Source organism: Carassius gibelio, chromosome A16 (genome assembly GCF_023724105.1).
Source record: "Carassius gibelio isolate Cgi1373 ecotype wild population from Czech Republic chromosome A16, carGib1.2-hapl.c, whole genome shotgun sequence".
In the NCBI taxonomy this organism is placed as follows: Eukaryota; Metazoa; Chordata; class Actinopteri; order Cypriniformes; family Cyprinidae; genus Carassius; species Carassius gibelio.
In genome coordinates, this window is record NC_068386.1 from 10342686 (window position 1) to 10356753 (window position 14068).

The 14068-nt window shown below is 35.1% G+C and overlaps 2 protein-coding genes across 2 annotated transcripts; one reads left to right on the top strand and one right to left on the bottom strand.

Annotated features, from left to right (window-relative positions):
* Window positions 1-588: 588 nt before the first annotated feature.
* LOC128030583 (cell division control protein 42 homolog) lies at window positions 589-8253 on the top strand. Its single transcript, XM_052618329.1, has 6 exons — window positions 589-741; window positions 1636-1740; window positions 2008-2080; window positions 3044-3153; window positions 6270-6467; window positions 6571-8253. The coding sequence occupies exons 2-6, from the start codon at window positions 1636-1638 to the stop codon at window positions 6658-6660; spliced, it is 576 nt and encodes a 191-aa protein (XP_052474289.1). The 5' UTR covers window positions 589-741; the 3' UTR covers window positions 6661-8253.
* A 347-nt stretch (window positions 8254-8600) lies between these two features.
* Window positions 8601-14062, bottom strand: LOC128030584 (protein Wnt-4-like). The gene is made up of 3 exons (XM_052618330.1): window positions 13484-14062; window positions 9350-9512; window positions 8601-9210 (listed from the first exon to the last, which is right to left on the bottom strand). The coding sequence occupies exons 1-3, from the start codon at window positions 13586-13588 to the stop codon at window positions 9167-9169; spliced, it is 312 nt and encodes a 103-aa protein (XP_052474290.1). The 5' UTR covers window positions 13589-14062; the 3' UTR covers window positions 8601-9166.
* Between the last annotated feature and the right edge of the window lie 6 nt (window positions 14063-14068).

Genomic DNA, 14068 nt, shown 5'->3' on the forward strand with positions numbered 1-14068 from the left:
TAAATTATTACGAAATTATATATATATATACATATATATATATATATATATATATATATATATATATATATATATATATATATATATATATATATATACACATTTATTACTCTTCAAATATTTAGCCATAACGGTTTTTCTGCACAAAATTCAACTTGTTCTCCTTTAATTTGCTCCCGTTTGGGGTTATAACACTAAAGTAACTATACAATATGTTTAAGCAGTCATCTAGTGTGTTCAGCTAAATTATTACGAAATTATATATATATATATACATATATATATATATATATATATATATATATATATATATATATATATATATATATATATATATATATATATATATATATATATATATATATATATATATATATAATATTACTTTGTATGTAAAGTAAAATGTGAAATAGATTTATTTATTTTACTTAATTTTTTAAGCTTTTATTCTTTCCACTCTATACTGTTTTGTTTGTGTGTCTTTAGAATATATTCCATTTGGATGTATTCATAAAATATGTTTACAATACAGCCTATTTTCTGTAACCATAGAGAAAAATTGTCACTGGGCCCCTAGCGACCGCTTAGTAGGAACTGCACCCAGTGTTGGCGCGTGCGCATACTCGGAGTGGGCAGGCTGGACGTCGCAGGAACTACGGCTAGACATTTTTGCTTTTATTCACGTCAGATTGATACTCTCAAACCCGGACGTAACCAACGCCTAGTCACCGGTGAGGAACGGTAAGTCATTTTCAGTCTTTAACATTATTTTATTTGGCTTTTAACCTGTCAAACGGTCGTTAATCGGTACACGTTTTAGGTCAGACTTCACCGTTGTGTAACTTTGATTTAGGATGTGGATGTTTTGTGGCCCTCTCAGCAGTGCTAGCGCGTTAGCTTAGCCTCGCAGCATCCTGTCGCCTTCGTTAAACAAAATTTGATTTATTTCACCGCCGACAAATCTCGTAAAGGTTTATTTAGTTTTCTGTAATCACCACAAACTACACATTTCTTCGCCATTTAGAATAGTATTCAGTTAAGTAACGTTACATTTATCAGGCGGAGTGTTTAAATTTGTGTTTTTTTTTTTGGTGGAGAACGAGAACAGAATAAACATTCTAATGTAAATGTCTGACTTTTAGTATGAATAAAATACGTTTCTTGTCATGTTTAGAAAAACCGGCTTTAAATAAACGACAAACAGGCTCATTCGTGTTTTACTTTTAAGGTAACGTTACCCGGTATTCGTAATGTTTATCGTCCCTAATTTGACTACAAATGTAGTAATTACTAAGGATGAACACTTTAATTAAGGACCAACTTCAAAATAAAATCATTCACTAACGATATAATGTAACTTAAATCCAGGCGATATTGTTAGTGCGAGTACGACAAAGTCAAGCAACGTTAATATGCGGAAGCAAATAAGACAGGACATATTCTTGTATATGCAAAAAAAAAAAAACACATTCTTGTATATGTATTTTTCTATGCCTGCTTTTGTATCTGAAATCAAATCACATCACTTTATTGGCAAAACAAATGATTGCTGAATGGTTTGCTCAAAGGTTATTTCTGTAATAACCATTGCCAGTAATAACGTGATTTTCAATCTCTTTTTCTCTCGCCATATAGATGCAAACCATAAAGTGTGTGGTGGTTGGAGATGGAGCTGTTGGAAAGACCTGCCTCCTCATCTCATACACAACCAACAAATTCCCTTCTGAATATGTTCCCACGGTAAGTGAGTAACGGGTGGTGGGCTCTGGGTCAGAGATTTGGTGGGTGGGAGGGGGTACAGTGATCCAATGATTATCAATAACAGTGCTAGCTATTATGAGTGTTGAGTGCTTTGTGCTGTTTAAGACTAGGAACTCCAATGCATGCAAGTATTTCACAGGATATTTGATTAGATTGATTAGAATCATTATTAGTATTGTATATTTAGTGTTGTCTGAACTAAAAGTACATTATGTGTGAATGAGGTGCGTTTGTGGTTGTTTGCAGGTTTTTGATAACTATGCTGTCACAGTAATGATTGGAGGTGAACCATATACACTGGGTCTTTTTGACACAGCAGGTAATGCATTCTGGGACTTTCATTACCGTTGACATAAATTTGATTCTTCGCACTGTCATTCTTCTTAAGTAATTATTATTATTTTTTGGTTGGCCAGTATAATCAGTATTTAGTATATTGAATATTCATTACTATATTATTATTATAATGTCAACATGATGCCAACAGACGTGAGACAATAGCCGTCACTATTGAAAAACTGGAAAAATGTGGCTGAACTAATGGGAAGACAAGTGTCAGGCGTTCTATGCATCCATTCATACAGTGTCCAGATCTGCTGACTCGTTCTCTATTCACTATTTAGTGAATATCACATAGTTCGGTATATAAGGAGAAGTGAGAGAAAATGTGTGTTCTGATACTGCTTTAGACAAAACTATGCATATTTTGGCATTACATGCGTACCATGCCCTGAAAACGCTAAAAACAATCTTGTATCTGACCTGCTTGTTCAGATTGAAACTCGTTAAAAAAATGATAATTGGATTTCAAATTGCATGTTGACTTACTATATACATACTGATACTAAAATATCAGTTTATAAGTGGTATGATAGGGTGAAAATCACATCTCAACTACACACAATAGCTACAAACACTAGCGTTTAAAAGTTTGGGGTTAGCAAGTTTTATTTTCTGTAAAGAAATAAATATTTGTATTCAGTAAGCTAGCATGTTTCAAGTAAATGTTGTTCTATTTTTAAATGGTAATAATTCACAATATTACTGTAATTGCTGTATTTTTGATCAAATAAATGCAACCTTGGTCAGCATAAAGAGACGACTTTTCAAAAGCATTTAAATATTTTATCGTCAACAAACTTTTAAACAGTGTACATTAATTTAGAATTATCTCTAGCTTTTTTAAGTTCGATTGGATTTCTTTATCTGTTGTGTTCATCTCAAATGATTCTCAGAGCTGAAGAGAGGTGGTAATGAACTGCGTCTGTTCTTGTTTTTTCAGGTCAGGAAGACTACGACAGACTCCGGCCACTCAGCTATCCGCAGACAGACGTCTTCCTTGTTTGCTTCTCTGTTGTTTCTCCTTCCTCCTTTGAGAATGTGAAAGAGAAGGTAGGTGTTCATCAAATGCTTTCAGTTTTTTTTTTTTTTTTTTTTTTGGCTGGTCTCACTGTTTGGGACGTCAGAACATGAAAGATGAACTTTCTCTGATAGGATTATTGACATTCAGTATTGATGGTATACTAAACTGTCACAATTTCACAATAAAGTTTCAGTTCCATATTTGTGGCATGGTTTATGTATAGATACATTAGTGTTGATACTTGCTTTATGTTTCAGTAGGTTACAGTCAGGTTTTAGTTTGATGACACTGATGTCTCCTGTTGTTTAGTGTCATTAAAGCACTCTTTAGCAGTACCTGATTTTCCTGCTGGACTTGGAGATTGAAACTCAAGTGAATGGACCAGGGATTATTTAAATTGATCACTTATCAGGTTTCTGGAGAAATGGTTTATTTTTGTAATATTCTTTCAGATTAATATTTGTCAGTGGTTTTCTCTTCAGATTTCTAAATAAATGTGTAAATTAAGATTATTACATAGCTGTATTTATTATGAAATTATCATTGAATTGCAGTATTCTGTGATCAAATATTTTTTATAGAATCACTATTTAAGTCTATTTCAGGCACCAATTTCCTGTAAAGTGGTGCTGGTTTCATGTTTCCCGTATCATTTCACACTCACAGTCTTGTAAAAGGGGTTGTTGATTGCCATTTCACTTTTTAATGTTAGTTAGTTTGTAATGTTGTTTGATCATAAACAATATCTGCAAAGTTGCAGTTTGCAAACCATTATTTTGAGTAATTTATGAGCTTTATTATTGTTATTTCTATTATACACTAGGGCTGTGTACCACCAGCAAAGTAATGAGACATATCACAATACAGAACTGCACTAAATTTCACCTCAGCGGAATTTAGTAAAACAGCTGTTTATTAAACACTACATACTATAGTGCCATTCTAACTATTGGCAGAGCAGGAAGTTGACCTCTGCATTATGAAGGGCCTCCATAACTGTACCACAGTACAATTAATATAGTTAATGGCATATGTTTTAATGTTTACATTGGGCAATCCCCACCAGATACAATATTATGATTGTTTATGACTCGTTTTTGAGCCAATAAATAATAATGTATTCTTTCTAATGAATGTATATTGTGAAGAACACATACTAATATATTTTTAAAAATCACATTAACATTGTTGGTAGGTTATCATTGCACAAATGAACACACTTTTTACATAAAAAAAAATACAAATTAGAAGAGTTCTAAACTCAGTGTTGTCTTCACTGTATCTCACAGACACACGCTGTCGCTCACACAGATTACGACATTCAGCAACAAACTTTTTATAATAAAATAGCTTAATCGCCCAAGAGCTTCATTATCTTTCTCAACAAGGAGCTGGTAACATCGTTTCTAAAAGAATTAAAGGAACACTACTATTTTTGAAAATAGTATTATGTTCGTACTCCCCTAAAGTTAAACAGTTGTTTAACCATTTTCTAATCCATTCATCCAATCTCCGGGTCTGGCGGTAGCACTTTTACCTTAGATTAGCAGAGATCATTGTTTCTGATTAGACCATAAGCTTCTCACTCAAAAATGACCAAAGAGTTTCGATATTTTTCATATTTAAAACTTGACTGTTTTGTAGTTACAATGTGTACTAATTGTAAAGTTTCTAGGCTGATATGGCTAGGAACTATACTCTCATTCTGGCGTAATATATTCAAGGAATTTTGCTGCCGTACCATGGTAGCAACAGGCTCAGTGATATTACACAGCGCCTGATAATAGTCCCCAGCTAATTTTTGTAGTTGCAGCAATAGCAGAGTTGCTGGGGACTATTTTCAGGCGCTGTGTAATATCACGCGGCAAAACCGTGCTAATTCATAAATACACAGTGCCTCTCTCTCTTGATGAATGGACCTTTCTCACATTCCCAGGTTTCTCAGCAGTGGAAGTCATCCTAGCTGGGTCAGCTTGAAGAGCAGTGAATAGAAGATTACCAGAAATATATATTTTTGCATAACATTTGCTCAAATAGCAAAATGAAAAACTCCATGATAGTGTTTTCATGACTTTCAATAAAAGGGATTTTTTTTTTCTAATTTGATCAAAAGATACAAAGAATAGTGTCATAAATGTACCTAAATTTGTTTTAAAATAAAAATATGAAAAACATTTTGAGGGTTTACGATGCTGATGACCATTAAATGCTTCATCACAGTCTTGTGAAAAGTGACCATTACACTTTTCTAAGAATAGAATATTGAAGTGGAGATTATTAAACTGCCAGCTGTATCGAATTAATTGAACACCGATTAATTATACACACACACAAACATTCAAAAGTTTGGTTTTTGAAATAAGTATTTTATGCTCAACAAGGCTGCATTTATTTAATGTTAAATGGTATTATTTGATTAATAGAAATTTCACAAAACATTTATTTTAAATATAAATCTTTTGTAACATTATACATTTTGTCACTTTTAATCATTTGCATCCTTGCAGAATAAACATAAAAGAAATACAGAACTTGTACTTTAGTGTGTGTGTGTGTATATGTGTATATATATAATATAATATAATATAATATTGGGTCCGTGGATAAACTCTTAAAGGGAGTGCAGTCCAATATTTCTGCTGCTGTCTGTCAAGTTAATCAAAGAACAGAAGAAAAAGAAAAATTGATTGAATACATTTTATAACTTTAAGGGTAAGCACTAATTTGTATTTAATTTTTACAATGAAGACTACAGAAATTTAATTTGATAAAAATTTACATTTGATTACTTTAGTTTCTGTAGTATTTCTTACGTGAATAATAACTTAACCTGACAAACTTAGTTTCATAGCTCTCTTTTTTCTATTGCATCTATTTATGTTGTTTGGAATTTTTTTTTTATTTGTTCTTTTTTTTAATGCAAATTATGCTGTCAGTTATAGCTCTTAGAAAAATATTGGAATCAGCTAAAATCACACTGACAAAACAAAATTGGAATCGGCCAAGAAAATTGCAATTGGTGCATCTCTAATATATATATGTTATATGTATATAAGTTTGTTTGGTTGTTTGTTCTGATGTACTAGGAGTAGCTTTCTAGGCCCTGTCTTACTACTCCAATTTCTCCTCTCTCTCTCTCTTTAAGTGGGTACCAGAAATCTCTCACCACTGTCCACGCACTCCATTCCTTCTGGTGGGTACTCAGGTTGACCTGAGGGATGACAGTAACACTGTGGAAAAACTTGCCAAAAACAAGCAGCGCCCCATATCGCCTGAGAGTGGGGAGAAGCTGGCCAAAGACCTCAGAGCTGTCAAATTCGTGGAGTGCTCAGCTCTCACACAGGTTAAAAGAACAGCCGCACACACCCGTGATGACATAAAAGTTGTACACACTTGTCACCCAAATAACCCACTGCAAATGACATTTTACGATCTCTTTCTTACAGAGAGGCCTGAAGAATGTATTCGACGAGGCGATACTCGCTGCCCTTGAACCTCCAGAGACCAAACCCAAGAAGCGATGCGTCCTTTTGTAGGAACACAACCAGTGGGTGATGCCCTCACTCCAACAAGAGAGGCAGAGAAAGAAACATTCTGGTGGGGTTTTTTGTTTTTTTGTTTTTTGGTAGGGCTTGGGATTGGAGTGGAGAGAGATAACTGGGAACAATTATGGGAACAAAACAGCAATACTGGAGGATTTGGCAACATAAATGGTATTGCAAACAAATAAATGCACACTGTGCCTTTCTAAATGTTTCTAGAACAACAGAAGAAATTAGAAAACCCTGGAAGCAGTAACACCCCCTACAAACAGAGTACAATGATAAAGAAAATAAGATATAGGCGCACTTTATGCATGTGATGTCTTACAGAGCAGCATATAGATCCAATTTAATGCTTTAAGTGTCAGTTACATGAAATCAATCCCTAAAAAGTGTGACAGTGGCACAAATACATGAGATTAAATGCTTCAGGTTTCTGATTGGCATCAGAAATGATTTTTTGAAATGCTTTCGCTGGACAAACGCCAGGTTTTTCTCTGACACATGCTTTGCTGTAAGCCGCACAAGAATGGTTAGCACACAATGTCTAGAAACAGCAAATTTCATAAAGTGTAAAGCCGAACATGCTGACTGCTCTGATGAGTACTTCTGCAGGGCTCAGCAGTTTGCTCTGTAACCTGTGGACAGTGTGTGTGCAGAAGCTGATTTCAGCTTTCTTGAATCTTCTCAAAATTGCAATGGGCACAAAAGCGATTCTTAACAAATTAGCCTTTTAGTGTTGTTCTGGGTTTCTGTTTTGTTGCGTTTTTGCAATTTTATTTAGATGCTTTATTCGACAACTGTAGGCAGGTTCAGTGCTATATGTGATTATTAATATGTACTGGACTGGATCTGGCACAAAAGCAAGCTAACGTGATTGGTTTGGGCATATAATTAGCTCTAATCACTGAAAGTGGCATTGAAACAGAACATATCCAAAATAAACAATAACAGTTTTAGATATTTTCAAAGTTTTTAAGTTGGATCAGAGTGTTATGGTCATAGAATCACTCTATGGCCACATCCCCTCCTGAGTGACCTGTGTTATATGGTTCTATAAGAGAGTTTTGGACTTGTGTGGGAGCCGATGGATTTCAGTTCACAAGCATTTGTTTTCTTTCCTTTATGAGCCAGACAGTTCTTTTCTTCTGTGGTTCATGCTCCTAGAATCAAGGCAGTGCCTTCTGCTGGCCGTTTAGAAAACTGTTTTTGTCTTCTTTTTTTTTTCTTTTCTTTTTTTTGACTTTGAGCATGATGTATTAAATGTGTTACTGTTATTCTCTTGGGTGAATGAATTTAGTGGTGTCATTTTGAAACTTGAGCTTTTTTTTTTTTTTTTCTTAAATGACTATTTTATTATTATTATTTTATTATTGTTATTTTTTGCTAGAGTACCATTTGATTGTGATTTTAATAATAAAATAACAATTTGAAATGTAATATTTTGGATAACCGATCTTAACAGTCGTGTGAGTATAAAGGATGAGTATAACCGATGATGATGGTTTGAAACGTGGCCTTTTCATAGTAAAGTTCTCCAGGGCTTGGAATCTCACTATATTTGTAATAAAAATGGTGCGACTGACACACAGCTGTATTTCTATCCTGTTTTTAGATAATTACGGGATTGTTTAGTGTTTGCCACACATAATACTATTCAAAAGTTTGGGGTCAGTAAGATTATTATTTTTTATTTTATTTTTTAAAGAGACTTAATACTTTTATTCAGGAAGGGTACATAAATTGATCAAAAGTGATAGTAAAGGCATTTTTTTTAATGTTACAAAATATATTTTTTAAATAAATGCTGTGCTTTTGAACTTAATATTTATGACCCCAGCATTTTTAATTTAATTTATTCATTTAAAATGTGTCGATCAATAATTAACAAAACCGCATCTTTCCACATGTCAAACAACTTTATTTTAGGCCGTATAGATTATGAAATGAGACTATGGCAATGAGCATCTATGCAATAGGACGAGCTGAAACAAAACCACTAAAGCCGGAGAGTTTGCAGGTGGAATTTTCCATCCACACATAATGCCACACAGGCATGATGAACTAAAATAAACACAATCAGCAAACCTGACAGTAAACCTGCATGGGAGAGAGTGCAACTCGACTAGAAATTGACACTAAGGCCTTAGACTAAACTGGCATTCTTCTGCTATTATTCAGAGGTTAATCTCAGCCTTTAAGAGCATTGTCTGAGAAATTAGTTAATGGTTTTGTATGTTATGTGTATTTGAGCATTTAAGAACTGTAATAGTGCCTGTATGTTCAAGTTCAACACTTTACTTTTAATCAAAAATGCAATTGCAGATTAAAATAACTGTATAATATAATGACATATCCGAAAGAACTTTAAAGTCACCAAAAAGGAGACATGATGCAGAATGTTTTAAATGGAGCTGGTTTGTTGTTCATCATGTGGGAGTTAATGCAGGCTGGCATGAGATGAGGTGCTTCTGGTGTGTTTGGTTTCTCCAGGAAAGTCTCATTCGCGGCAGTTCACATCCATCTGGTTCCAACCGTGAGGTTCTTAGGATGTGGAACAATAGAAAATGTTAAGTAAAGAGTGAAAAAATAACATAAAACCAGGGAAATTATTAGAGAATTAATATTCAGAAATTATATAAAAGATCAAAGAAAATTTTTTGTAATATGTTTGTGCTTTTACCATTACAACGTCGTCTTGCAGTGCCATGAATGCCATTGTCTGGATCCAAGCGGCAGAAATCTGGTGAAGGAGTAAGGTAAACTAGGTCCTGTGCGGCTGGTGGCTTCACTTGGGGGTCCCGTGGAATGAGAGCTGTGTGAGAGCCCACACGTGTCAGCCGTACCTAAGCAGAAAGTACAAAATATATTTCAGCGGCCTTCAAAAAATATGGCCAAATTCTAATGCAGCATTGCATGTATCCTTCACAGAGGATGCAATCACATAATGCATTGTGAAAAACTCCAAAACCCATCAAAGGACATTCAGTGCTTAGAAATAATGATAAAAAAATTAATTCTCCCTATGCTCTCAGACTGCATACAGGTATATGCATATTTTGCAATAAACATAAAATATATGGTTTCTATTGTTATCGCCAACAGCTTTAAAACACTAGTGTAATGTTAAGTAGTTTAATAGTTTTAATTCCTCTTTTATCCGACTGTCATTTGCAGTGCTTTGTAGATTTTCATTCCTTCTCTCATTAAAGCCATTAAGTACATAGTCTTGTATCTTTAGCTTTCAGTCTGTATAACCAAAACCATTAGAAAAACAAACACTTCAGTATACATCAGTGTGACTTGTATGTTTGTATGCATATGTTTGACACATTTGTTTTCATGTGTATTATTGGTTTTTAATGGGGTTTACTATGCACCTTCGGGACTGACCCCCCCCCTCCACCTACACCGCTACACCTCTCCATTTCTCCACTACTACAGCGCCGAGTTACACCCACAGCAACTGCTGCTGAAGAAAAAGCATGGACATAAGCCGCCTCATGGCTACCTGAGGACAACACATAAATGGAACACCCCCACCCAACACATCTCTCTCTCTCTTGCTCTTTGAAATTATTTTAAACCTTACAAACATAATTTATACTGCATTTTGTTTTTATACATTTGATCCTAAATATTCATTAATGTAAGACTTAATTACATAATCAAATTATTTTGCTGCTTTAAAAAATAATGCATTTTTACACATTTTTGTCCTAAACATTCAGAAATCTCAGACCTAAGATAATTACACATAATTTAATCTCTGAGACATATCTCAGTAGTTGTAGATCTTGTGAAAATGTTACAGAACCATTTATTTAAACACCTCTAATTCTGTCTTTAGTGCTGAACTCTCCTGCACCTCAGCAAGAAAATAAATAACTGCCCTCTTACAGATTCATCTGAGCAGTGCCCCATCTCTTCCCTCCCTTACACTTTTCCACCCCTCTTCTTGTCGTATTCTCTGTTCGTGTCCTGCTGTCCTTTGCAGAGACGTCTTGCACGTCTCCCCCAGCAACGCCATGATGACCTTCACCCTCATGTCATGCCCAGCGCCTCTCTTCTCTTCATCTCTCCATCCGCTCAACACTTACTCATAAATTAAATCCCTTCTTTTTTTTTGTGTGTGTGTATATATATATATATATATATATATATATATATATATATATACACACACATACATATATACTGTATTTGTGTACATATATAATTATAAATTCATTTATCTGTATATATTTTATATAATTAATTAATATTTTAATAAATATACATATCTGATTATAAATTAATTTGTATAGATAATTCATAATATCATAATTGAACAATTATGTAAATATAAATTATAAAAATCATTTTAATCACAAATAATTATTCATTATAAATATAATCAAATGATTAATTATATAAATGTATTTATATATAATTATTATTTATTTGTATATATAATTTGAATTAAAATATATATTATACAATCTGGAAATGATTTGTATTTGAACATGTATATATTATACATCCACATATTTTATTATTGTACTATATATTATTCTTTATAAATGCAAATTAAATACAAATTCACTTATGCGTGTGTGTTTGTGTTTGTATTAGAACATGCATTCATACTGTAAGAGCACAACATGACTGCACACAATGATTATTATTGGATGGCTTGTTGACCTCATTCTGGAACGCTTGCACTGGGTTAATGCGGACCACAGAGAAAATATTATGGGATAGAAATGACAGCTCTCCAATCTGGCAATCCCTCCTATCCAACCCAATATTTCACAAACTATACACATTCAGTCAATGTTCTGTAAGAACTGAATGAATGCCAGAGTGGATTTCTGTAAACCATTGCTGAGTCTTGTTGATTTTAAATTAAGATTGCAGTAACCGATCCATTCTGGTTTACAGGACCTAAAATGTTCTTTGTTTGTCACCGTTTCGTCCATCCATCTCGCCACCGGATGTCCTCATTGCTCTGATTAGACGAAGGAAATACTAGAAGATTTGTTCTTGTTGCAGGATTGGTTTTGGTTATCATCACCTGGAACAAGCCTTTATAGTAGCTCATGCAGAATGGATGCTTCGTTTTAACTGCGTCCACAGTGTCAACATTCCTCTGATCTTCAGGAGAATATTATGGGATGGGAGTGAGTGTGGTGGTGGGGGCTGCAGGGTTAAACCCCCCAAACCTCCCTTAACAGTCTGCCACGATTGGTGACTGTGGGCTACACCTAAACCCAATCCACCCCCCACCCCCAATCACCATGGTGACTGATCTACTTTGAGCAGAAGGGTGTGCATAAGCATTTGTGTGTATTGGGGGGACATGCTCCTCAAGCACTGATGTATTTCTGCTGCTGTACAGGAGAGATTGACCATCATGTGAAACGTAACTATCCACGAAACGGTGGATAGTACGTTGTATTCAGAAGACAGTACAATAAAATAAGCCTCGAGCTATCTCTCCTCTGCGGCATGCCAGACAAAGAAACATAGTTATTTGTAGCATTCACTGCATTCTCTCAGATATAAGATCTGAACGTACAAACTGTCCAGTGATATCTGTGACCTTTAACCTTTAAGACCCTTTAAAGAAACCCGGCCATTAGGCATGATTCTTGTTAATTACATAATTAATTATACATATATATAATATTTATATATGTAATTAATTAAACACTTAATTTGTGTTAACTGACAAATCTGAATTTCCAGGCGTTTTATCCTGACATGCAGGTTCCTCTTTGCTCAAACTTCACAGTTCTTAAGTTCTACCAGGATGAGATGCCTGATTGTTGTTGTTGTTGCTGATATAAGACCCACGTGTTCTAGAATGTAGGCTCACAAATGCTGTAGTCCTCAACACCTAAGAGACATAAAAGTGAAAAACAAGAAGCAGCTGATTTGTGAGGAGATTAATCATGCGTTTATTTTCTAAAATAGAAATAAAACTCAATGCCTCAATATTGCAATAAATCAAGGTCAACAAAACAGCCTCTTAAACATCTACAAACACGTCTCATAGTAAACATTTACAGACAAGTATCGGGTAAGCTAGAGTATTAAAAAAAAAGAATGGCATAAGTAAATCAGTTTTCAACCTTCGAATGGTCTCTTCAGTGTTATGGATAAATGAAATAATATTAAGTAGAGTAGAATGAAATAGTCAAAGCCTACTTGCACTGGACATGCTGGTTTTGGCCTGATCACTGGCTGCAGTCAGGTTCTCAAGTGTGATTCTAATGCACTCACATTCATGTAGTCCCACGACGTGCTTGGATACATAAGGGCAAAACTCAAGGTCTAGTACTGTCAACACCCTGCTTCTGTAGCATAAATAAACTGTTGCAGAACTGCTTCAGGTGCCATGCAAAATGTATTGAGTAACTGTATTTCTCACTTCAAATGTAGTGGAGTAAAGAGGACATATATGCTCAAAAAAGTAAAAGTTACAAATATCTTTGATAATCCAAGTTCGAAGTTGTGAAAAAAATGATACTTAAGCACAGTAACTCATTACATTTACTCAAATACTGGGATTACAGTCAATTCTATCAGGTCTGAGTGAAAGCAGGAGATGCACTAAAACCCTTCACACATTTCAGCTGTTTGTCTACGTGACTGGCAAGTTCCTCTCATGAGAAACAGTGTATAAATATAAATAGAAGTGACTGCTAAATATGTATATCCTAACTGATTTTATATTGTTGCTTTAAATAGATCTACCCCCACCCCAAAATAAACCTAATGCTTAAATGGATGTAAACGGTGCTTTTCATTCACTATGCAAAGTTGGACTGACCTGTTGTAATGCACAGGTAGCTGAAGTCAGCAAGTCTCCGGAGGTCAGAGAGTCTAAACGTGTGTGAGGTTCTATTTCAGGATTGTCAGGGCATATCCCATTCATGAGAGTTTGAGTTTTAGTTCTGCCGCTTCCCACAGACTCATTACAGGAGCCACTCTTCAGATTCGGTCTGATATGGGACTAAAAAGAAGCACTGTTGCACCTTGACATTTCAGCCCCTCTGAAACCGTGAAGTGTCACTCTTGTAGGTGTGTGATGTTTGACAGACACCCGAAGTGCACTCCGTGTTAGTCAGACTTCCAACCAGGTGCTCATATGTATTTTCTGTTGTTCGTGCACCAAAGCCTGAGCCAGGTGGACAGACAGCCACAGATTATTATGGTCTGTCACCAGTGGCCTGGGGTTTCCCTGGAGACCATGTGACTGGTGTTGTTTTTTTCCTTCCCTCTCTTTTAGGACTTGTGTTTATTATGGGATGTCAGAGCAGTCTGCTTATGACTATTATGGGATGCCGGAGAGGGCGGGAGGGGGCAGTGTCTCCATAGCAACGTGGTTGCTAAGGGGGCAGGGACTAAGTAAGGG

Bases quoted from the DNA above. Each gene is read 5' to 3' on its own strand.
- LOC128030584 (XM_052618330.1), bottom strand. From the start codon at position 13,588: ATGAATGGGATATGCCCTGACAATCCTGAAATAGAACCTCACACACGT. The intron at 9,513-13,483 runs GTCAGTCCAACT...CTTTCTGCTTAG, and splicing joins CTACCTGTGCATTACAACAG to GTACGGCTGACACGTGTGGG. The intron at 9,211-9,349 runs GTAAAAGCACAA...CCACATCCTAAG, and splicing joins TGCAAGACGACGTTGTAATG to AACCTCACGGTTGGAACCAG.
- LOC128030583 (XM_052618329.1), top strand. From the start codon at position 1,636: ATGCAAACCATAAAGTGTGTGGTGGTTGGAGATGGAGCTGTTGGAAAG. The intron at 3,154-6,269 runs GTAGGTGTTCAT...TCTCTCTTTAAG, and splicing joins TTGAGAATGTGAAAGAGAAG to TGGGTACCAGAAATCTCTCA. The intron at 6,468-6,570 runs GTTAAAAGAACA...TCTTTCTTACAG, and splicing joins AGTGCTCAGCTCTCACACAG to AGAGGCCTGAAGAATGTATT.